At 39.9% G+C, this 25,613-nt stretch overlaps 1 protein-coding gene across 1 annotated transcript; it reads right to left on the bottom strand.

Annotated features, from left to right (window-relative positions):
• Positions 1 to 16,836: 16,836 nt before the first annotated feature.
• LOC118664160 (olfactory receptor 10G2-like) lies at positions 16,837 to 17,793 on the bottom strand. Its single transcript, XM_036323995.1, has one exon. The coding sequence runs from the start codon at positions 17,791 to 17,793 to the stop codon at positions 16,837 to 16,839; it is 957 nt and encodes a 318-aa protein (XP_036179888.1).
• Positions 17,794 to 25,613: the final 7,820 nt, after the last annotated feature.

Below are 25,613 nucleotides of genomic sequence, written 5' to 3'. Positions count from 1 at the left end.
TGTTCCAGGGATGTCTTTCAGCACCTTTGCGTTTTCACATATCATTGCCTCTGAAATGCTATCGCAAGCTAACTGCTTTTCATTCATCCAAATTAGCAACACTTTTTCTACCTCTGCAATTGCCTGTGATTTATGCTTTGTGAGCACTTTCACACCCTTGGCAACATTAGCACTCTTGACGGCCTCTTTATGTTTTAAAATCGTCCTAATCATTGATTTTGCCAGCAACAAAAGCATGCTTTCCTTTGTTGCCTTAGGGATGCTGTTTGTCATGCTGAGGTATCAACATAAAGTGTTGCTGGTTGGAGAACTGAATGTTGTTGGGCTTTTTTCTTGACAAACAGACACTTTTCCCCCTTGAGTAACTTGGAACCTAATTGTTTGAGATGGAGGATGTTTGAGAACTGAGGTTTGACTGTATTTGTTTTGTTAGAATTCTGCCAGTTAGAAACTTCCAGAGGCCACAGCCTCATTCTTATCTCTGCCAGGATATAAGCTTATATGGAGTGGGGAATATGCAGAAAGGCAATGAAAAATTTTCTTTCCCTCTTTGTAGTAGACAAAACGAAATGGAACTTTGATTAAATGGCTGGTTGTGTGTGACAGTGATTGATGCTGTGTAAGTCTACTCTCCAAGTCCTTCATCATTAAAGGAAAATAATGGCCATGAAGCTGTGAGCATATAAGTGAAGTTGTGGTTGGTGCTTGATGCTATGTATTTTGATTCCTTTGTATCTAATATTTGTGTCTTGGAACATGGAAAAGGAAGAGAGAAGAGGAGGAAGCAAAGAGGGATGGTCACAGTGAGAAGTCAGGTGCCTGCTCTGGTCGAGCAAACCAGAAAAGGTCAGATGTTAAACTCTGCAGTTTTACGGTAGAAGCTTGATTTGGTCTCCCTACAGAATCAGGCATCGGGAAATCAGTTCACACTGTTCAAATACCTGAGAGAATGACTTGTAAACCAAACAACCCATTTGTTAATCTGTAGTGGGAGAGCTCACTCTCATGACTGAAATGGTATGTCTACTACTCCCGGCAACCACTTATTAATATTGAGGTCCCTGGAAAACAAATTAGGAGCCAGAAGTATTTTTCTGAGTTTTGAATCAGAGCAAAGGGAATTTGATGGAGCACACAATTCAGGCTTCAACAGTTTGAATGAATTGCACCTGGTAAATCACAAGTATCTCTATATTTCACTCTTTCCTTCAGATACAATATCTTTTTCTTCTGGGCAGTAGTGAGGATATGTTCACAAGGTTTTACTTTAATTATTTTCTTTCTGAGTCTATATCTCTTTTAGATTGCCTTTATTATTTTCAATGGCTTTCTTCTTTTCAGCACATTTCTCAACTTTTTAGAGTTCCTAAATTATCTTTTGCTTATTTATTTTTTGTACTGTTTTCTTATTTGCTTTAGGGAATACTCTCTCTGTTCTCTGAATTACTCTCTAGGAACAATGACTACTTTTGGGAAATTTCCTGTAAATAGGGAGATCCAGTCCACATGCAGTGTGCTGATTCTTGTGTGTGTGTGTGTGTGTGTGTGTGTGTGTGTGTGTGTGTGTGTTTTAAATACATATAAAATATTTGTTAACATGAGAATGAGAAAACTAGTTAGAATATAAAGTTTCTAAGAGCATTGAAGAATAGGGTATTTATAGACATTAAAAAAAAGACTATTGGCATAAGGTTGCTAGATTAATATAAACCTGGTTACAGTGCAATGAAACTATGGCTTTGGAGATAAATTTTCTACCAAAAAGAAATCTACAAAGTTAACATGCTACTTCATAGAACCTGAACTTAAAATGTTTTTAAAATTAATTTTTTATATTGAGGTATAATTGATGTATAACATTATATTAGTTTCACATGCACAACACAATGATTCAATGTTTGTATATGCCAATTCTCATTTTATTTAACCTGAGGGAATAGTATTTCCTAATCTTGCCCTTAGATTTTAGAACCATCTTAAAGGGAAGGATGAGGGGAAGGCATATAGCCCTATTTGTAATACTGTCTTTATTAGGTGTGATTTTATTCCAGTTGCAATTAAAGTTTCTTCTATCTATTTCTCTAACAAGTTTCTTCCCAATTTAGTTATAAATATTAACAGGACAATTTTCTTTTTCCTTCTTCCCTGTGCTGTTGCCATTATTATAGATCTCCAGGCATGAAACTTGGGTGAGCACCCTTCTTCTTACTGTGATTCATTGATATCCCAGATGTGGCTCTGAGATGCCTTAATTCCTTTCAATAATAAAATTGGAGGTAGGAAGGGAGAAAGAGAGAGAGAGAGAGGGAGAAGAACATGACACAAAGAAAAAGAAACATGGCACTGATGAAACCTCAATGAACTAGGATGGTATGAACTCACAAAATAATGATGGCATTTTACACCTGTATAGTGATGATCCTTAGAGGAGTTAAATGACAGAGGAGTCCCATAGCTATACAGTGCTAGAGTAAGCACTACCACTAGGATTTATGATTTCCAGTCTAGTATTCTTTCTACATTTTACTTAAGATCCCTTCCCACAAATAAGCCCAAAAAATTTAGTAAATCAGGTTATTTCAGATTGTAAATTGTTAGTTTAAAAATTCTTTGACAACATTAATTGTTAGTGTGCTGAAGCCATAGCTTTGTCTATGATCAGAATAAGGATTTTAAGAATTTGATGGTTCATTTTGTGAAAGATTCTAATTGCTGCCCTATTTCTAAACCTAGATGTAGTAGAGTTAAGTGCATGTTCTAAACTTAAACACATTTTGTTCCCATTAATCTGTGAAATGGCCCATCTCCTTTCACTGTCACACTGATACATTTTTTAAAAAAGTAGAATATTGCCTTGGGGCTTAGCAGTATTTTCATTTTACAGGGACTGTGAAGGTATTGATGCAATATATTTTTGCATTGTGATCTTATATCAAATACAAAAGGTCATCTAGTATAAGCATGTTTGAAAAAATATGGGAATCATTAGTGGATCACAAAACGCCTGTAAATCTATAATGCTGATGATTAAAAATTGTTAGTGACTGATTTGCCTCGGGCCGTGGTCGGCAAACTGTGGCTCATGAGCCGCAGTTTGCCAACCACGGGCCTAGGGCGTTAAGTACGTTTTCTAATGAGGAAAAGAGCAGGCTTGACCCTATTTCAGCTTAATTTTGGTCTCAAATTACATGCCTAACTCTAGTCATCCATTTATCAAATGGTCATGAAGAAACTAAAATTTTTTTTATGTCTGATAATAAACTCAAAGCACTTTCTTTTAATTTATATAAAAGCATCTTAAATATTTAGAACACATATAATCTATTGCCATTTTCCGAATTTTACATGACATGAAAATAATCGAAATCTTCACAGTCCCAATAAAATAAAACTGAAAATAATCTAAAGAGAAATAATATGTAGATATATAATAAATATATACATATAAACAATGAGATGAGAAAAAATTGAGTTATTAAGTTTGATAAATAAGGCCTCAAATTTCCTTTAAAATATAAAACCCTTATTAGCAATGCATTTGAACTGTCTGTTTAAACAACACAGAAATCAGATTATAGTTTTACTCACATCCATTCTTCACATTTTGGGCAGAGAACCTGTGTTACAGGAAGAAGGGACCTGACAAGGACCAAACAGCAAGGAGTAAAGGTGGAACCACCACAGAACTCCAAGATATTCTTACCTTTTAAGGCAGTGAATGAGCTTGAAGAAAGGTGGCTTTAGAGAAAGATGTAGCCAATAAAAGGCTTGGGGAGATAGTGTTATCCCCATATTATAAGGCTAAATGGTAGCTGCACAGTTAGACTTGGAGCAGGAAAGAAAATTTCTATGAGAGCAGAAAGAAATATATTGCATAATGAAACAAGAAAAGACATTGAGAGATAAAATGACTGAATGTGAAGAAATCCTTTGCACAGTGTTTGAACCCAACATGTATCGATATCTGAAACTTACTCTGTGGTCATCTATAATTAGGAATATCTTCCTCTCTTGTCAGCACCTCTCCGCATCAGTGATCAAGTCCTGTAGATGACATTTAACTCTGGAAAATGGAATGGGACTTGGGGGAGAGAATCACCTTCATCTGGAGGTGTCAGTATCCACAGAAAATCCTTTCGCAATCTGAAAGAAGAAATACGAAGCTGTTCCTAGGATAATTTCAATGGTTTTGGGTCTCACGGGGTCAGGATATTTACTGTGAAGAGCTCATGGCAAAAGACCAAAAGAATGAAACTCTTTTATTATTTGCCTGCTTAGTTGTAGAAGTTCTCTTCCAGTTTCCTTACAAACTGGGGAAAAGAGTTGGGGCTCCCTCTGAAGGTAACTGCTAAGGTTGGTCTCCTTTGTGTTCTGTTACATCATTTATTTTCCCCAGAGTCAATTATAATGTGTGAGACATTCAGCTTAGGGAATATTATAATAGAACCCTTGTTTTTTTTTCTTATTGTTGACACAGATGTCCCCCCTCCCCAACTTTGTCCCCTTCCAACCAGCCCCCATCCCTCTTCCCTCTGGCCATCACTATACTATTGTCTGTGTCTATGGGTTATGCATATATGTTCTTTGGCTAATCCCTTCACCTTTGTTCATCCAACACCCTCCTCCCCACCCCCCGCCCACTTCCCTCTGACAACTGTCAGACTGTTTCATATATCCATGCCTTTGTTTCCATTTTATTCATCAATTTATTTTGGTCATTAGATTCTACATATAAGTGAGATAATATGATATTTGTCTTTCTCTGACTGGCTTATTTCACTTAGCATAATAATCTCCAGGTCCATCCATGTTGTTGCAAAAGGTAAGATTTCCTTCTTTTTTTTTTTTTTTTTATGGCAGTCTAAGTATCCCATTGTGTAAATGTACCACAGCTTTTTTTTTTTTTTTTTTTTTTTTTTTTTTTTTTTAAGATTTTAAATCGATTTTTAGAAAGGAAGGGAGAGGGAGAGAGAGAAAGACACATCTGTATCCCCCCTACCTGGGATCAAACCCACAACCTAAGAATGTGCCTTGACTGGGAATTGAGCCGGCAACCTTTTGGTGCACGGGACGATGCCCAACCAACTGAGCCATACAGGCCAGGGCTGTACCGCAGCTTTTTAATCCACTCATCTGCTGATGGGCATTTGAACTGTTTCAAGATCTTGGCTGTTGTAAACAATGCTGCTGTGAATAGAGGGGTGCATATTGGTGCGTTGGGATTCTTAGGATGTATTCCCAGAAGTGGGATCGCTAGATCAAGTGGCAATTTTATTTTTAAAATTTTTGAGGAAACTCCATACTGTTTTCCATAGTGGCTGCACCAATCTGCATTCCCACCACTAGTACACTAAAGTTCCCGTTCTCCACACCCTTGCCATCACTTGTTTGTTGATTTGTTGATGGTAGCCATTCTGGCATGTGTGAGGTGATACCTCATTGTAGTTTTAATTTGCATCTCTCTGATGACTAGTGACGTTGAGCATTCTTAAAAAATATATAATTTTATTGATTTTTTACAGAGAGGAAGGGAGAGGGACAGAGAGTTAGAAACATCGATTAGAGAGAAACATCGATCAGCTGCCTCCTGCATACCTCCTACTAGGGATGTGCCCACAACCAAGGTACATGCCCTTGACCGGAATCAAACCTGAGACCCTTCAGTCAGCAGGCCAACACTCTATCCACTGAGCCAAACTGGTTAGGGCTGAGCATTTTTTCATATGTGTATTGGCCATCTGTATGTCCTCTCTGGAGAAGAGTCTATTCAAGTCCTTTGCCAATTTTTTAATTGGGTTGCTTGTCTTCCTGATGTTGAGTTGTGTAAGTTCTATTTTGGAGATTAACCTCTTTTCCGATGTATCATTAGCGAATATGTTCTCTCATTCAGTGGGTTCACTTTCATTTTCTTGATGGTTTCTTTTGCCATGCAGAAGCTTTTTAGTTTGATATAGTCCCATTTGTTAATTTTTTGTTTTGTTTCCCTTGCCCTAGGAAACATATTGGCAAAAATATTGCTACAAGAGATGCCTGCCTATGAGCTTTTACTGCCTATGTTTTCTTTTAGGATTTTCATGGTTTCGTGACTCACATTTAAGTATTTTTTTCATTTTGAGTTTATTCTGTGGATGGTGTAAGTTAGTGGTCTAGTTTCATTTTTTTCATGTACCTGTCCAATTTTCTTTTTAAAAAAATGTTTTTATTGATCTCACAGAGGAAGGAGAAGGGAGATAGAGATAGAAACATCAAAGATGAGAGGAATTATTGATTGGCAGCCTCCTGTACATCCCCTACTGAGGATCAAGCCCACAACCTGGGCATGTGCCCTGATAGGGAATCAAACTGTGATCACTTTCCTGGCTTATAGGTCAGTGCTCAACCACTGAGCAACACTGGCTAGGCTACCTGTCCAATTTTTCAACACCATTTGCTGAAGAGACTGTCTTTCTCTTGCCTGCTTTGTCAAATATTAATTGACCATATAGATGTGGGTTGATTTCTGGACTCTCTGTTCTAGTCCATTGATCCATATACCTATTCTTATGCTAGTACCAGGCTCTTTTGATTACTATGGCCTTGTAGTATAGTTTGATATCAGGTATGGTAATATAGTAGCACTAGAGGCCCAGTGTGCAAAATTTGTGCATGGTGGTGGTGGGGGGCCCTCAGCCCGGCCTGCATCCTCTCACAATCCAGGACGCTGCATGCACCAGTGACCATACTTTTCATACAGGTAAAAGGCATCTTGCTGTTGTATGGGCAGCTACAGTTTTTTTGCCCTGATTATAAAAAGTAATACATAACATGATCCTTCTGAGGCAGTAGTACCATTTTCCCCATCTTATGGGTGGAAAACTGAAGCAGAGAGAAGTTAAGTAATTGGCTTTGTCACACAGTTATAAGTGTCATAATCAGGGCTGACCACAAAATGTGCAAGCCAGAGTCCATGCATGTAATTACTGCATCATCCTATTTTTTCAGTGTTAGAGTAACCTTGCCAGGTTTTAATTTTTAAATCTAAGGGACTGTTCCCAATATATAGGGTAGGGTCCCTAGGCCTGGCTGGTGATCAGGGCCATCTGTGGGGTGACTGGTGGGTGGAGCGATCGGAGGGCCCCCGCTGACACCTGCCTTGGCTGGTGGTCTGGTGCTGCCCGCTGGCGGGCCCCACCCCTGGATCACATCCACTGCTTGCCTCCCTCTGCGTGAGGCGACCAGTGGGGCGCTTGTTGGCCGACCCTGCCCCCCAATTACCGCTGCTGGTTGCCTCTCTCTGGGGGGGCGGGGGCGGGGGGCATTGAGTATCTGCCCCCTGGTGGTCAGTGTGCATCATAGCAACCGGTTGTTCTGCTGGTTGTTTGGCCTATTTGCATATTAGGGTTTTATTATATAGGATCTTTGTGATAAGATGAGGCCAATATTTATGGTTTGTTTCTGGGAAACTCCCTTATTCATAACTTTTTTGAATTTTGTAACATCAATTTGGACAAAGTCTGTGGGGCTTAAGAAGGCTTATTGATGATTGCATGTCTGTGATTTCTTTTACCTTCCAAAAGCAAATTTGCAAAAAAAGGAAGGAAAAACTAATGTGGCTGTTATCAGTCAAAATATTATTTTATTGGCATATTCACATTTCATGAAATTCCTATTTCTTTGAATTACTACAGTGCTAACATAATCTGCACAGACTAGGAGAAATAGAGTGTCAGGGTTAGAGTTAGAGGGACACGAGAAGTCATTCAATTCAACTATCACCTACAGTATGCTCCCTGAGTAGTGAATTTTATTAGTATTTCTTAGTTCTGTTTCTTTGAATACTTTGAGATTCATTTGACTTCTTTTCTGCTAGTCTGATCTTTGGAACTGTCTGAACCTTTTCTCAAACTTTCTTCAAATGTCTAGTGATGGTCTATGTATTAAGAGAATACCTTGAATGTGATCTGTTCTTCTGCCCCCAAAATTTTGAGGTGAACTCTGTAGCTCCCAAGTCACTTCGATGTTGAAGTATCTAGCACAGAGGTTGGCACATTTTTTCTGTAAAGTGCAGATAATAAATTTTTTTGGCCTTGAAGACCATACAGTCTCTGTTGCATTTATTCAAGTCTGCCATTGTACATGAAAGCAGCTATAAATAGTAAACTTAAAAACGGACATGGCTGCCAGACCGACATGCTCAGTGAATGAGCATCGACCTATGAACAGGAGGTCACGGTTAGATTCCTGGTCAGGGCACATACCTGGGTTGCGGGCTCAATCCTCATTGGGGGCGTGCAGGAGGCAGCTAATCAATGATTCTTTCTCATCATTGATGTTTCTATCTCTCTCCCTCTCCCATTCGCTCTGAAATCAATAAAAATATATTTAAAAATGGACATAGCTATATTATAATAAAACTTTATTTGTAGATAGCAAAACTTGAATTTTATATAAATTTTGTGTTTCAGCCCTAACCGGTTTGGCTCAGCAGATAGAGCGTCAGCCTGCGGACTCAAGGGTCCCAGGTTCGATTCCGGTCAAGGGCATGTACCTTGGTTGTGGGCATATACCCAGTAGGGGGTGCGCAGGAGGCAGCTGATCGATGTTTCTCTCTCATTGATGTTTCTAACTCTCTATCCCTCTCCCTTCCGCTCTGTAAAAAATCAATAAAATATATTTAAAAAAATTTTATGTTTCATAAAAAATTATTCTTCTTTTCTTTTTCCCCAACTATTTAAAAAGTGTAAAAACCATTCTTAGCTTGCAGGGTTTAAAAAAATCAGGTAGCAGGCTAAATTTGGACCGCAGGTGAATAGAGGTGATTAGGGGAAGAACAAAACTTGTTTGTGACTAATTAGTGAGAACTGGCCCAAAAGGGTGTGTGTGGGTAGATGAAGCCAGGCGAAAATGTCTGTCTTACCTTTTTCACAGCCTGGCCTTTTCTTATATTTTGCTGCTTCCATTATTCTAGAAAGCATGATTTCAGTTGAAATAGTTTTCAAAAAGGAAACTGTTAAATTTTATGGGTCAAGGTTTGTATATTACAACCAGAATACGTGTGAAGAAGTACTTTGTGAAATAGGGCTGTACAGGTACAGGCTCATGATTTCCTAAGTTGTTCACAACTTAATCTAGTTTCACAGTTTCAATTGACCATCTTCTAGATCTGTTCCACAAAAACCACTCTTTTCCACAATAGTAGTTGTGTTCATTGATTAAATTAGCAATTGTGAGTGTGAGAACAAGAAAAAAAGTCCTCTCTTTTTCTTTGCTGTAGCCTTCTACAATTTATGAGGATCACCTGGTAATTAAACCTCAAGATTGTTAATCCCTCTGTTCAAACTGCAAGACAGGATGAGTAACTCTCAAGGGTACATTCTTGCGTACACTTCCTCCCTGCTGGTTTAACAACTCAAGGATAATTATGGAAAGTTCCCTTCCCCCCTTCTCTTCAAAAAGGCCTCTTTTGAACTCTTCATAACTTTTACTGTAAGCATGATTTACAGGCTTGTGTGAAGATACTGATAAAGACACCTCCCTAGGACATCTGCTCAGGTTTAAAAAAGATAGGTTTTCACAGACAGCCCAATCCTCCTCCCTGCCTTGTCACCTAGCAACAACAGCCATTATCATTTAAAAGAGCAGGCCAATGTTTATTTCTTGCCCTTGTATTGATTAGCAATGCACCAGACCTTTCCCTTGGGGAAGGTAAAAAACAAACAAAACTTTCTCTCTGCATCTATCTCTTCTTTTAGTTGTGAATTCTTTCACAGCCCTTGTCACCAGCCAAAACTATAACAGTAATGATACACATACCTCTAAGAAAGTAGTTAGGTTTTATGGATTAAATGTGCATATAATCCCAAGATCTCACAGGCCTCACAGCATCTTATCTCCTCTGGCAACAATAATGAGGTCCATGAGGTTAAGTGTTACACAAAAGACATATCCATTAACTTTCATTTCTTTCTAACATTATTTTAGTTGTGTCACAATTGGCAATTTTATTGCTTCTGATGAGAGAGATGCAGATAAAGAGATGGGCAGCCATTGTTGTTGCATCTCCCCCTATGTTTGCAAGCTTCTCCTCCTCCAATTGAGGTAACTACCAGGGGATTTAAAGAGCTTGTGTCTTTTTCTCTTCCTTCATTTTTTGCTTTTTATCTCTTCAGGAGACAGACATTAAGATATGAATATTAAAAAGCAACTTCAGCCCTGACTAATGTTGCTTAGTGGTTGGAGCATTGTCCTGCATATTGAAGGGTCACGGGTTCCATTCCTGGTCAAGGGCATATACCTTGGTTGCAGGCTGATCCTCAGCCCCAGTTGGGTTGTGTGCAAGAGGCAACCAATAGATTCTCTCTTCCCAACCCCTCCCTTCCATTTTCTCTAAAAAAAAAAAAAAAAAAAAAAAAAAAAAGCAACTGCACACACAGGGAAAATGAGAAAGTGACCACATATGCCCAAGGAAAGGTTAGAAAAGGCTTCAGAATATTTAAGTTTACATTTCAGGCTGATCCTTGGCAGAAATAGACTACATGCACAACCACCCTATCAATAAAAAACAAAACAGAACCCCCCCCCCCCAAAACCAATAAACCTGGCAAGCCCTGGGGAAGGAGGAGAATCTGATTTTCAGAGTTACCACCTTAATAGATTCAAATGTCTAGTGTTCAACAAAAAAATTCATAAGACATACAAAGAAATAGGAAAGTATGGCCCATTCAAAGAAAAAAACCCCAACAGAAACTGTTCTTAAGAAAGACCTAATAGAAGATATAATAGACAAATATTTTAAGCAAGTGTTTCAAAGATGCCCAAAGAACTAAAGGAAGATGTGGAGAAAGTAAATAAAAGTATTTGTGAACAAAATGAAAATGCCAAAAAAAGATAGAAAACCTAAAAAGAAATAAAAATAATTTTGATGTTTTGAACCAGGACATGTGCCCTGACCAGGAATCAAACTCCAACCTCCTGGTTCATAGGTGTATGCTCAACCATTGAGCCACACTGGCCAGATAGGGACAGTCTTTTTGACAAATGGTGCTGGGATATCCACATGTAAAGAATGAAGTTGGACCCTTACCTAACACCATATACAGTATAGTCCCTCCTTATTTATTGTTTTGCTTTCTGTGATTTCAGTTACCTGTGGTGGTCAATAATGGCCCCCAAATATTAAATGATAAAATTTCAGAAATAAATAATTTATGTTTTAAATTTCACACTGTTCCAAACGGCATGATGAAATCTTGTGCCATCCTGTTCCATCCTGGGCCAGACATAAATCATCCTTTTGTTCAGTGTGTCCATGCTGCATATACTATCTGCCCCTTAGTTACTTAGTAGCACTCTTGGTTATCAGATTGGCTATCAGAGGGAGAGAAAGACCATATTCACATAACTTTTATTACAGTACTAGAGGCCCGGTGCACAAAAATTTGTGCACTCGGGGGGGGGGGGTCTCTCAGTCCGGCCTATGCCCTCTTGCAGTCTGGGACCCCTCGGAGGATGTCTACCTGCTGGCTTAGGCCCGCTCCCTGGGGGATCAGTCCCAAGCTGGCAGTCAGACATCCCTCTGGCAGCCCAGCAGCCCTTGGGGCATGTCCACTTACCAGCAGGGAGCAGACCTAAGCTGCAGTCAGACATCCTTAGTGCTGCTGAGGAGATGGGAGAGGTTCCCACCACCACCACTGTGCTGGCAGCCATCAGCCTGGCTTGTGGCTGAGCAGAGCTCCCCCTGTGGGAGCGCACTGACCACCAGGGGACAGCTCCTGCATTGAGCATCTGCCCCCTGGTGGTCAGTGTGTGTCATAGTGACCAGTCTTTCTCAGTCGTTCTGCTGTTAGGGTCAATTTGCATATTACCCTTTTATTATATAGGATAGAGGCCTGGTGCACAGGTGGGGGCTGGCTGGTTTGCCCTGAAGGGTGTCCCGGATTAGGGTGGGGGTCCCACTTGGGTGCCTGGCCAGCCTGGGTGAGGGGCTGTTGGCTGTTTGTAGGCTGGTCAAGCCTCCTCCCCCGCCCCAAGTGGGGACCCTCACCCCATGGAGGTTTGGCCAGCCTGGGTGAGGGGCTGATGGCTGTTTTCAGGCTGGCCAACTCCCCTGGCCACAGAAGCTCCCAGCCTCTCTTTTTTTCTTTTCTTTTTTTTTTTTTTAATTATGGGATTTATTTACCTTCTATAATTGAAACTTTGTAGCCTTGAGTGGAGCTCAGAGCTGGCCAGGGCAGATGGGAAGCTTGGCTTCCTCCATCGCCAGGGGCAACCCGAGCCTCCTGCTTGCTCCAGCTCCGTGGCCATGGCCAGCTGAAAGCAGGTATCTGGGGTTTATTTATCTTCTATAATTGAAACTTTGTTGCCTTGAGTGGAGCTCAGAGCCGGCCAGGGCAGGCAGGAAGCTTGGCTTCCTCCATCACTGGGGCAACCAAGCTTCCTGCTTGCTCCAGCTCCATGGCTGCCGGCCGCCATCTTGGTTGGGTTAATTTGTATATAGTCACTCTGATTGGCTGGTGGGCGTGGCTTAAGGTGTAACGAAGGTACGGTCAATTTGCATGTTTGTCTTTTATTAGTGTAGACATTGTTTTAATTGTTCTATTTTATTATTAGTTGTTGTTAATCTCTTACTGTGCCTAATTTAGAAATTAAACTTTATTATATATACAAAAAACCTCAGACTATATAGGTTCAGTACTATTCATGGTTTCAAACATCCACTGAAAGTCTTGGGACATATTCTCCATGAATAAAGGGGGACTACTGTACAAAAGTTAATGCATAATGAATCAAGGACCTAAATGTAAGTCTAAAATCTATTAAACTCTTACAAGAAAACATAAGACAAAAGCTTCACAAAGTTGGATTTGGCAATGATTTATTGGCTATGACCCCAAAGGCACAGATAACAAAGGAAAAAGTAGAGAAATTGGATTTCATAAGCATTAAACAGGTTTGTGTATCAAAAGACACTATTAACAGAGTAAAAAGATAACCCAGAGAATGAAAGATAATATTTGCAAATTACATATCTGATAAGGGATTAATAAATACCCAGAACCCTTAAAACTCAATAAAAAACAAATAACCCTATTCATTAAAAAATGGGCAAAGGACTTGAATGGACATTTTAAAGAAGATATACAAATGGCCAACAAACCATGAAAAGATTCTCAACATCACTAATCATTAGAGAAACACAAACGAAAACTACAACAAAATACTACTTCATACCCATTAGAATGGTTACTATATATATATAAAAAAAACCCCAGAAAACATCAAGTGTTGGCCAGATGTGGAGAAATTAGAACTCTTGTACACAGTTAGTGGGAATGTAAAAGATACTGCTGCTGTGAAAAACAGCTTGCTGGTTCCTCAAAATTTAAAAATAGAATTAACACATGATCCAGCAATTCTTCTTCTGGATATATTCTCAAAATAACTGAAAGCAGGGTCTCAAAGAGATATTAGAATATCCATATTCATAGTAGCATTATTCATAATACCTAAAATGTAGAAGAAACCCTAGTATCCATCAATGGATGTATAGATAAAAAAATGTGGTATATACATACAATGAAATATTATTTATTTTTAAAGAGGAAGAAAATTCCACAATATTCTGCAGCATGAATGAACTTTGAGGTTATTTAAATAGGAATTTTTAGGGGTGAAATTGGCAGATTTAGGGAATTTTTAAAATTAAGGGGGTCCATGGAAGAAACACAGGGCTACAGAGCTACAAAGCTTACATTTCCATAAGACAAGGAAGCAGGGAACCAGCAGAAGTTACATTTCCATAAGACAAGGGAACTGGGAGTAGTCAAAGGTCTATATTTACAAAATAAAGACGGAGGGCCTCACATGTCCCATGTGAGGTTTGACCTTTGAGCTCAGGAGTTGCTATAGTGACCAAATCACAGGGGAATAGTGGCCAATCAGAGGGGATATCGAGGCACAAAAACTGCAGCCTTTATAAACCCGGGAAAAAAGGATCTCGGGGGACTCTTCCCCCCTCCTATGTGGGAGACTGTATTTGTTCTTCAATAAATTTCCACCTTTGCTATACCATCTTCCATCCATGGATTCATTTTTCGACTCCCACAGACAAAGAATCTGGGGAAGCCATCCTGCCCAGGGGAATACCGTGTGTTCCAGTCCAAAAATCCTGTATCATTATTATTCTTAGTGAAATAAACAATCACAAAAAGGCAAATACTATATGATTCTACTTATATGAGGTACTTAAGAGTAATCAAAATCAGAGACAGAAAATACAATGGTGATTGCCAGGGGCTGGAGGAAGGGGAGAATGAGGAGTATTATTTAATGAGCATAGAGTATCAGTTTTATAAGATGAAAGGACTTATGGGGATGGATGATGGTGATGGTTGCACAACAACATGAATGTATTAAGTACCACTGAATTGTACACTTAAAAATGGTTAAGATGGCCTGGCCGGCATGGCTCAGTGGTTGAGCATTGACCTATGAACCAGGAGGTAAGGTTCAATTCTCAGTCAGGGCTGTGGGCTTGATCCCCAGTGTGGGGGATGCAGGAGGCAGCTGATCAATGATTCTCTCTCATTATTGATGTTTCTATATCTCTCTCTCTCCCTCTCCCTTCCTCTCTGAAATCAGTAAAAATATATTTAAAAAATGGTTACGATGGCAATTGTTATGTGATGTGTATTTTACCACAATAAAAAAATCTGCAAAAAAAAAAAAAATTGGGCTCACATGAAATACACTGCTGAGTGAAAAAACTGTCAATAAATGAACACATTTACCTGGTCCTTCATTTTCTGGAAGGAGCTATTGATACTTGCTCTTAACACTGTCCTGTACTTGAGTTCTCTGTTTCCAATTTCTTTTAAATGTTCCTCCAGGTAAGACCTGGACAGGTTACAGGGATAAGTCAAGGCTATTTACCTCATCCTGGCCTAGTTAGAAGGACATTGCATGATTGATTGATTGGCTCAATGAATGACTAGCTAGATGGTGTCCAGATTTTTGATGTTTGGCATTATGATAATTGACCAAAAGCTTTCCTGGATGCTTTGGATAATTCAAATGTAGTTCAAAAGACTTTCCTAGTGCTGTTTTTTTTTTTTTTAAATTCTCACCTAAGGATATGTGTTTTTTAAAAAATTGATTTTAGAGAGAGAGGAAGGTGGAGAGGGAGAGAGAAAAACATGGATCAGTTGCCTCCTATACGTGCCCCAACTGGGCATTGAATTCACAACCTAGGTATGTGCCCTGACCTGGAATCAAAACCTCAACCTTTTGGTATATGGATGACACTCCAACCAAATGAGCCGCCAGGGCAGGGCTTTTCTGATGCTGTTTTAATTTTTTGAAGATTGTCGATTGAATGAAATATTAATTAGGATGTGGTGAAGCTGCTATAACAAAGTAACCCAATAACAAAACCCTGGATTAAAGAAGTTAGAGGTTTATGTTCCTCTCTCCTAAAATTCTGAGGTGAGTGTTCCAACTTGGCAGATGACCCATCTCCACTTGGTTACAGAGTACTGCTAATGGATCTGGGTTCCTGCCATATGCCATTCCACCTCAGAGCAGGTAAAGAACACAGGAAAGTTTCTGGGCCAGTTTTGAGGGCCAGGTCTGGAAGTATCACATATACATAAACTCTCCTCATATTCATGTTGGGAGAACTTAGATATAAAAATACCCTTGCCTGCAAGAGGGACCAGGAAAAGTCCAAAGTGGGGCAGCCACATTCTAGCTACAGCTCTCTGACTAGGGAAGATGAAGAGAATGGATTTTGGTGGGCAATTAGCCACCTCTACGACAGTGCCTACAAGTAGATATTAGGGAAAAGGGGGCTACAACACAAACACTAATAAAACAATCTTTCTGGTCTCCAGGGACTCTGATCTAAACTACAGCACAGGCCAGCCTATGATAAGTGCTGTTATAAAATTCAAAGGACCAGAGGAGTACAGGGAGAAAGTGATAAGTTCTGACTGGGAAAAATCAAAGAAAACTTCTAGGAATAAGAATTTTTCATGGGTCATGAAGGAAGCACAAAACATCAATTTAACAATATGAGGAGTATTTCTGATATAGGAATATCTTAAGCAAAGGCTCAGAGGCCCCAAAGTAAGAAGAACGTTTAAAGAATGGCAGGTAAATTGATGGAGCCACTAGGAAAGAGAGATAAGGTGTGTTGGGATATGATTGTGGAGGACTTTGAATTCCAAGCTAAGAAGTCTGGCTTTATCTATATGCAGTGGAGAGGCAGTGAATATCCACAAAGAGGAAATGACACATTGAGTCCTATGTTTCAAAAAGGAAAATCTGGTAGCGGTATGGATGAGGATGGGGATAACAAAAGGATCACTTAGGAAGCCAGAGAGACATTCCTGAGACGGAGTGAACAGAAGTTGGTGAGTTATTGCATGGAGGATAGAGAAGGCTGGAAGGAAACACAGACAATCCACAGAGATTCACACCAAGTGCTTGGAAGTATAACTTTGACTTAAGCAAAGCAATCCTGAATGCCTAGCGGCTTGGGAAATTAGGAATGAAGCAAATGGATAAAGAGGGATGGGTTGGCATTATGCTTGTTTCCCCGAAATAACCCCCTCTCCTCCTAGATAGAGCATTTATTCCTCATATTTATTTGTGTAGAATGTGCTTTCTTCTGAGAGATGGGTTAGAAAATTGTAAAACAGTTCTGGCCAATATATTGAGGTTAAATATAGCACCAGAAGCTCTTCATAGCAGATTTACATTCAATTAAGCTGAAACTAACATTTAATGTTTGCCACATGCAGCAGTAGCTGAAAAGAGTGGTAGCAACGAAGATGGAGGTAGTTCCTGAGCCTTTGGTTACTTGTTTTCACTTGCAGCCCCTCGACCTCTTGTTATTCTCTTCAGAGCAGACTTCACTTCCTGGTTCCTCAGTGTATAGATGAGGGGGTTCAGAAATGGAGTGATAACAGTGTAAAACACAGCCACTGCCCCATCCAGGGGACTCTTGGAGCCTGGCCTGAGGTAGATGAAAATACAGGGGACATAGTAGACTGTGACCACGGTGAGATGGGAGCCACAGGTGGAAAAGGCCCGCCGTCGCCCATCAGCAGTGCGTATCTTCAGGATGGCATGGACTATGTTGGCATAGGAGAGCAGAATCAGCATGAAGCAACTGGCAGCCACTACCCCAATGTCCACAAAGGTCACAAGCTCATTGACAGTTGTGTCAGCACAGGCCAGTCTCAATACTGCAGGGATGTCACAGATAAAGTAATCTACCTGGTTGGGCCCACAGTAGGGCAGACGGAAAGTCAAGGTGGCTTGGATAGATCCATGGATGGAGCCAGCCACCCAAGCTCCAGCCACAAGGATGGTGCATAACTTACCATTCATGAGCATGGGGTAGCGCAGAGGCCGGCATATTGCCAGGTACCTGTCGTAGGCCATCAAGGTGTAGAGGAAGCACTGGGTGCTGCCCAGGAAATGAAAGAAATACAACTGAGCCACACAACCACCAAATGGGATGGTCTTGCTGCAGGGAGTGAAATTTAGAATAATTCCAGGAACAATGACTGAGGAGAGCCACATGTCCAGGAATGAGAGCACACCCAGGAGAATGTACATGGGGCGAGCATGGAGCTTTGGGTCAGCCCACACAGTGAGCAGAATGAGCAGGTTCCCCAGCTGAGTGAGGATGTAAATGATGAAGAAGATCAGGAAGAGGAGGATCCTCAGATTTTGGGGGTGAGGTAAGCCCAGGAGAATGAAATCTGTGACCACGGTGTCCAGAGATGTGTTTTTGGTCTTTCTCATGTTCTTTCTGTATTCTGCTAAGATGAATGGTGAAGTCAGACAAGGGAAATACAACACAAGGAGGTGGTAAGAATGCTTTTTTGTCTGATGACCAGAGTCTAGGACAGCCGTGGGCAAACTACGGCTGGTGGGCCGGATCCGGCCCGTTTGAAATGAATAAAACTAAAAAAAAAAAAAAGACCGTACCCTTTTATGTAATGATGTTTGCTTTGAATTTATATTAGTTCACACAAACACTCCATCCATGCTTTTGTTCCGGCCCTCCGGTCCAGTTTAAGAACCCATTGTGGCCCTCGAGTCAAAAAGTTTGCCCACCCCTGGAGGTAAACAAAGGATTTCTATATTTTAAGTGGAAAGCATTTGCTACTAATCACCTAAGTTTGCTTGGCAAGACAAGTCCTCAGAGGCTGCTTACTTTCTAGCTGCCCTGAAATGCACCTTCTATGGGAAACACTACAACAAGTGTTGAAAGCCAAGGCACTATCTATAATAAAAAAGGGTAATATGCTAATTTGACTGGATGTCTTCCGGACGTCATTCTGGACATTCTTCCTGACAAAGCCGGGGCTGGAGGGAAGCCAGCCTGGGTCCCGGGTGCCCGGGGGTGGCCAGAGAAGGGAAGCAGCCTGGGTCCCAGAGGAATGCTGGTGCTGGCAGCCAGGGGGAGGAAGGCTTACTATTGCATGAATTTTTGTGCATTGGGCCTCTAGTTAATAATAATAGTGTTAATGCATTTGATGGGTCTATGCCCAAAAGGGAATCATAGAGAAGTGGGTTCCGGTGTTACGGAGCAGTGCAGAACAATTACTCCACAATTACCATCCCTATTGTTGGTCTCTGACTTATCCTTAAAATGTCTCCTTTGATGATATACAAGAATCTTTGTGATTTAACCCTAGCATATTTCTAGTCTTTTTTCCTTTGGTTCCCTCAGAGCACCACACCCTCCTTCTTTCTGGACCTACTCTTTCTGGAGTTTCCTTATTCATCCTAACAGCCTCATTCCTCAGGATTCACTTTGGCTGCCACCTGCTTTGGGAAGAGATTTTCCTTAGGAAACAGTCTTCTGGGAGATAAGAGTTTATATTATAAAAGGCAGTTGCAGTATCATGTAATAAGAGCTATTTGCTTAAATGCTCATTGGTTTCTTCTACTAGGTTACAAACTCCTTTAGAACAAAACCATAGTCTATTTTTTTTGTTTAATGTTTCTGCAGCACCTGCCTTAGTACTTGGCAATGGTAAGTTAATAAATATTTACTAACTGATTGATTGACTGGATTTTGCCAGTTCCCATTAATTCTGCATCCTGTTTCCCTCTGTGATCACATTTCTCATGCTTTATGTCACATGTATTTCAACAATTGAGTCTATTCCCAGTGTAAACAAAGTGAACTTTGCTTTTCATTTGCTCTAGAACAGGGGTCTTCAAACTACGTCCCGTGGGCCACATGCGGCCCGCCGAAAACATTTATCAGGCCCGCCGGGTGTTTTTGCCACCACTGCCTGTCCTGCTTAGCAGCCGACTCGTCCCGGGCCCGCAGTGCGCATGTGTGGAATGTCTGAGGGACAGTGAACTGGCCCTGTTTAAAAAATTTGAGGACCTCTGCTCTAGAATGTAACTTAAATTTATTGATTGACCAAAGTCGTTTAATAGTTTTGATGTTTTGGGTTATAATAGCATTGATTAGTATTGGATTTGACCTTTAGTATGCTGTTATTTTAATATCTTATTTGCCTTCCAACAGGTTAGATTCTTAAAAACGCTTTAAAGGTATTAAACATCTGAGTCAGATGTTATTTGAAAACTACCTTTGATGAATAGTTTGTTCCAAAAGAAATTTTCTTATTAACAGTTTCCTTTGTATTTTTACTTGTTCCTTAAACTAAACCATCTTATAATTTTTAAGAAACAACAAAAATTAAAATATATTTAGATTAAACTTTAAATAAACAGAGATATGAACATTGATAGATCTATCACTAAATATACCCTTTTACAAACACTAATCTCAAACATCTTTACTCTTCATTATTATTTAACCTTCAAGTAAGTTGACTAAGTGTGGTCATCACTGGGAAAAGAAGAGTGAAGTATGCCATACTTGAGTTTGCGCAGTAATGCTGAATATGATGCATCATTTACATTTGCACTTATATTGAACTGGAAATTAAGCCTTTGCTCTTGGCTTTATTTCCTCCCTCAAATTGGGAAAAGAAAAAATAAATGTTTAAAATTCAATTCAAAGAAGAAAGTTCTCAACTCTGGAGAAAGGCCAATTTAATTAAAAATTAATATGCCTAATTTATTAACTCTGTGAATAGAGGCTCAATGAGGTAAGGAAGAAGATGGGGGAAAGACATAGACTAAATACAATTTTTGACAAAGTTACTGAAACTTTTAAAGTCTAGAAATTAAGTCTTTCCTCCTACTGTGAATTGATGGGGCTTTAGGAATGCTTCCCTTCTTGGACTCACATGGACACGGCAGCAAAACCTGGAGGAGACTGTTCTTTCTCAGGTAGAATAGCGCAATGGGCGAAGAAAGTGTCTTCCAGAGCATCTCCTAGGCTTGTGATGATGCTGGATCTCTGCTTTAGAGTGGAATTAAAATCGTCCAGGGGATGGACACATTGACTATTTTAATAATCTATCAGGCCCCTTGCCCTTGGAGGCTCTTTATAGATTGCGACTTCTCTACCTAAGTGGCTTGAATTTTACATCAATTATGTTATTGGCTGTATCGCCTTTGATAGAGTCTTTTCTAAAAAAAAAAATTGTCAAGAGATTTATAGAAAACTATGTACCTCTTGAGAGTTCTACCCTGAAACATTTCCCCATGAGACATTCATTCCCTTGATCCTCATTGTATTTTGTTTTGGCAGCAAGCAGGAATCATTTCTACATGTCTAGAAAGTACCCCATGAGGAACAGCATGATCTTGCTGAATGACCTCCAATTTTGTGATTCCTTTCTTTGAAATGTTGTGGGATCACATATTTACCCACATTATCTCCAGAAATACATAGAAAATGTACTTAATTTTCAATAATTGAGCTTCTCCCCCCCCCCCCCATGTTTTGATCTCTCTGAATCTATATAATAAAAGCCTAAGCGATCGTTACTGTGGAATGACCAGAACCACCGGCCGGTTGCTACGATGTGCATTGACCACCAGGGGGCAGATGCCATTGCAGGAGCTCTGCCTCCTCTCCCCCATCCCCACCCCCCGTGGTCAGTGCACTCACAGCGGGGGGAATGCTGCTCAGCCAGAAGCCGGGATCACTGCTGGTGAGCGCAGCAGTGGTGGCGGGAGCCTCTTCCACCTCCGCAGCAGTGCTAAGGAGCAGTGAACAGGCGGGTGGTGAGGAGTGAGGGGTCCTGGACTGTGAGAGGGATCCCGGACTGTGAGAGAGATCCAGGACTGCGAGAGGGTGCAGGCCGGGCTGAGGGACACCCTCCCCCCAGTGCACAAATTTTGTGCACTGGGCCTCTAGTATTGATATAAACAACCCTAAATTTATATAAGTTGAGTAAAATTTAGTCACCTCCAGTTTAGTCTTGAGGACTCCATTGTTCTCATTGCAGTAGAGACAGAGGATGGTTTCAAATAGTTGGAGTACTCCTTGGATACTTGCTCTCTTTGTTGGGGTTTGGCAGGTTTGGTAGACAACTTGGTCCCATCTAAAATTATGGGGTGATTTTCTCCCCCACAAACTTATCTGGAATCAGTTGTGTACTGGGTTTTGTTTGTACTTTCTTACAATAGCTTACTGTTCTTAGCCTCAAGTCTGAAAGTCACTGCATGCAATGGTGACTTTGCTTTGACTCCAGCTGCTGCATGTCATTTCCAATACTTTTCTGTCTTTCCTGGCAAATATACAAGCATGGGTGGGCTTGAGAAGTTCTGTTATGTTCTGAGTGTATGCCTGCTATACCTCTAATTATAAACTTGTTTAGAATAATGTAGCAGAGGACTCTGAAAGTTAATTCTAGTATTTCTGATCCTTGGATTTCTAGAAGGATGGTTGAACTGCTCTCTCTTTTGTTGTTGTTAATCTTCACCAGAGGATACTTTTTCCATTGATTTTTAGACTGAATACATTCCGACTGGGGCGGGGACTGAACCTGCAATACAGGTCCATGTCCTTGAGTGGGAAATGAATCTAAGACCCTTTAGTGTGCAGGCTGACACTCTTAACAACTGAGCAACACTGGCCAGGGCCTGCTCTTTCTCTTTCTTCTCTTTCCCCTCCTCATCCTATTATCCTGTGGTCCTAAGGATGGAAGATAGAATTTGTTTTTAGAGAAAGCTCATTATTCAAAGGAAGGACCCCTTGGTGAGTACTTTAGTTTGTGCAATGGCAAGTCATATACTTGTTCATTTATCCCTGGAGGGCTCTAAAACTTGTGAAGTAAAGGGAAATGCCTCAGCTTGCGATATTAAGATTGCATTTAATTCTAAAAAAATCTGTCCTTATTTTTGTATTTCTTGGAGGAATTAGTTTGATATTATTTAAATTTTTTGTGCTCCAAAGTAGGAGTAGTTTGGTGAGTGCAGCATCTGTGGACTTAAGGAGTGAAGGGAAGATTGAGGAGAACTTCTCTCTATGGAACAGAAGACTGAGGTCATGCAATGAGGTAGAGGGTGGGGGTGGGAAAGACATGGCCAACAGGGAATTCCCATAAAAGTACTGGACAATGAACATGAAGAAGAGTAAAATTTGGTATTCAGTTTAAAGATTTTCTTTTTCTGAATTGTAATTCTTGTATGCTACCCAAAAGTCTTTGATGTTAGTTAAGCATTATAGCCTATATATTCTATATGTAGAGGGAAATACAGATTTTTCCCCTTATGTGTGAATTCTGCTTTCTCTGTATCTTAGTACATATACTTATTTCTATATATTTTTCCCTTTAGCTTTGGATGCTTGTGTTTTTCTACCAGTTAATTTTGGTTCATCCTTTTGGGATAAATAGAATAAGAGGGACTTAGTGGTAGGAGCTAGGAAATTAAGGTAAAGTGAATGTTTTTCATGCAAAAAAAAAATTTATTGAGCACCTAATATGTGCTAGGCTCTCTTTCAGTTTCTGGAGTGCATACCTGAATAAAAGATTCCTGAACTCACGCAAGTATAGGAGAAATAAACTTGACCCTCAGAACTGGACTTCATTGTCTTTAGGAGCAAGAAAACTGAGATGTATAAAAACAACGCTGATGTCATGTGCTTACTATAATTTTATAGTATATGGAAGGACACTTGACTTTGGATGGTGAATGCATAATATAATATACAGATGATGTATTTTAGAGTTATACACTTGAAACTTATATAATTTTATTAACCAATGTCTCCCCAATAAATTCAATAAAAAATTTTATAATATGAATTAGTCATGAGCTGAGTAAGGGTCAGATAATTACAAGACTACAAGTCAAGTTATCCAAAGAATATTTTTAAAAAAATATATTTTTATTGATTTCAGAGCAGAATGGGGAAGGAGAGAGAGATAGAAACATCAATGATGAGAGTCATTGGTCATCTGTCCCCTGCATGCCCCGCACTGGGAATTGAGCCCACAACCCTGGCATGTGCCCTGACTGGGAATTGAATCGTGACTTCCTGTTTCATAGGTTGATGCTCAACAACTGAGCCACACTGGCTGGACTATCTAAAAAATCTTAATTTTCAAATTACTCAAAGATATCTGGGTTCATAATGGGAGACTCCAAGATATAAAAGCAGAATGATACTGAGCATTTGAATGGAGAATTTAACACTGAAGCAAATGACTTATGTGCTATTAAAAAATAAAAGTTCAAGCACCTCATTGAGATGAGTAGGGAGATAGATTCTAAAAGAGTTCTAGCAAATAGTGAATGGTAAATGGAAATAAACTATAGAATATCAACTATCTTAAATTTGAAGACAAGTAAGTTATTGATATTTTCTTTACTCAGCATGCTATCCTTGTATTTAATTAAATGACTATGAGGAATATTCATAAGGACTTATGTAGGTTCATTCTGATCTTGTTTTCATACCTATTTCCCCCTAAAGTTTTAAGTTTTTAAAACCACATGTTTTTCAACCACAGAGATTTTCAAGAAGGAGCAACACCTCTCTTTATATGTCTGCCAATAGAATTTCTCTCCTCTAGCTGACCTTTTCCCATTTCCATCTGGGTGTTAGAGCTGGAGCAAGTCATTATTAGAGGGTAGGAACCAAGGTATTTGGAATTACTGTGACTGGGGAGTCAGCTCAGTTGTCACATTCAAAGAGCAGTAGCTGTGTAAAGTATCAGGAATCGGAAACTTCTAAGTTCAACCCTGGCTCCACTGGTGCTCAGCTAAAATCTCACAGCATACAAGAAGGTAGGTTCTCAAGATTAGGAGGAATTTGGAGTGCATCTAATTCAATGATCTACTATGTTTATGGTGAAGCTTCCCGAGCTCTGATGTTTGAACATCTCTCCACCTTGTTCCCTTGGGTATGTAGGAATGAATCCAACGTTAGTGTCCTTTGCTTTGAGACTTTTGGTGCTCTCTGTTCTCCTCAGCGTGAGCAAGATAGAACATCCTTGTCCAGTTATTTCCTAGTCCTTGCGGTGTCTGTGGAGTTTCCAGAGCCATACTGATACTCAGATGTCTGGAGCATGTTCTCACTGTGGCAGTTAAATTTTCTTTAGATCTAGTTCCTGGAAAAAATAACCGAGAGAGTGGTGGTAGAAGATACTCTCATCAACAAGAGTATACCCTATCTCAGGGGTAATTGTTCACTGTTACACATGTAGCTCAGGAAAACCTAGACATCTATGGGGCTGTATATAAGTGTGTCATTACTCTGGAGGAGAGGACTTGGGAAAGTTATGCGACCCTTTTTCTCCTGGCTCTCCTAATTTCCCCCACCTTTGTCTTATCTGGTCTAGGGGTGGTAAATAGTTTGAATGTCACTAAGCCCCAGATTACTCAAATTTTTTTTGTGTGATTCCCTTACTCCCACATCTTTGTAAATAGAAACCCTCCTCAAATTATCTTGTTTTGAGTGTGCCATATATTTTCTTTTGGGAAATCAGAACCATCCATATGCCTTAAGAGTCACTTGCATGTGTACTCTGGGGTCCAGGGAATTGAAGGAAATCAGTTGAAAGAAATATAAAGGCCAAGATCTTCATTAAAAAGTTTTTTTTAAAAAGAAATTATGAAGGCATAGTTTGACACTCTTTTAAGAAAAGTCCCTAAGAAGTTAGACAATATGGATTTGGATGGGAAGTGTATTCCACATAGAGGAGAGAGCTTGGCAAGCAAGTATTGGGCATACTCAAGGAATGGTAGTAAAGCAGTGAGGATGGGAGAGGGAAAGGAGAGTAGAGATGTCTTGGGAAACAAGGTTTGTTGGGTCCAGATATTTTTTGGACTTTAAATTCCAGATTAAGGAGACTGGCTTTATTTTACATTCATTGGAGAGTCCTACAAATTGTATGTTTCAGAAGGATACTTTTGACGGTGGTGTGGATGAGGAAGGAAAAGGACAAAAGATTATTTAGGAATTAAGAGAGACTCTCTAAAAGTAAGGAGACAGATTTTAATGTCTGAGCTCATGGGAAGAGTGAGGGACAGGAGGGAAATATAAATGGTCCAGTATTTTCAGGTTTAAGTGCTTTTAAATGTTTATGCCATGCACAAACAAAGAAACAGAATTTATAGAAATCTAGGGTTTAGGGACAGAAATAGTGAAAAAAGGGCTAGGCCAAACATTATGTCATTTTTTCTTCTTTTGCATTTTCTGGCATAATATAATTCTGAAGAGGTTGACACAT

This window comes from Myotis myotis, unplaced genomic scaffold, assembly GCF_014108235.1.
Source record: "Myotis myotis isolate mMyoMyo1 unplaced genomic scaffold, mMyoMyo1.p scaffold_m19_p_1, whole genome shotgun sequence".
NCBI classification, from domain to species: Eukaryota; Metazoa; Chordata; class Mammalia; order Chiroptera; family Vespertilionidae; genus Myotis; species Myotis myotis.
The sequence above is the reverse complement of the archived record's forward strand: the minus strand, read 5'-3'. Positions and strand labels throughout refer to the sequence as shown.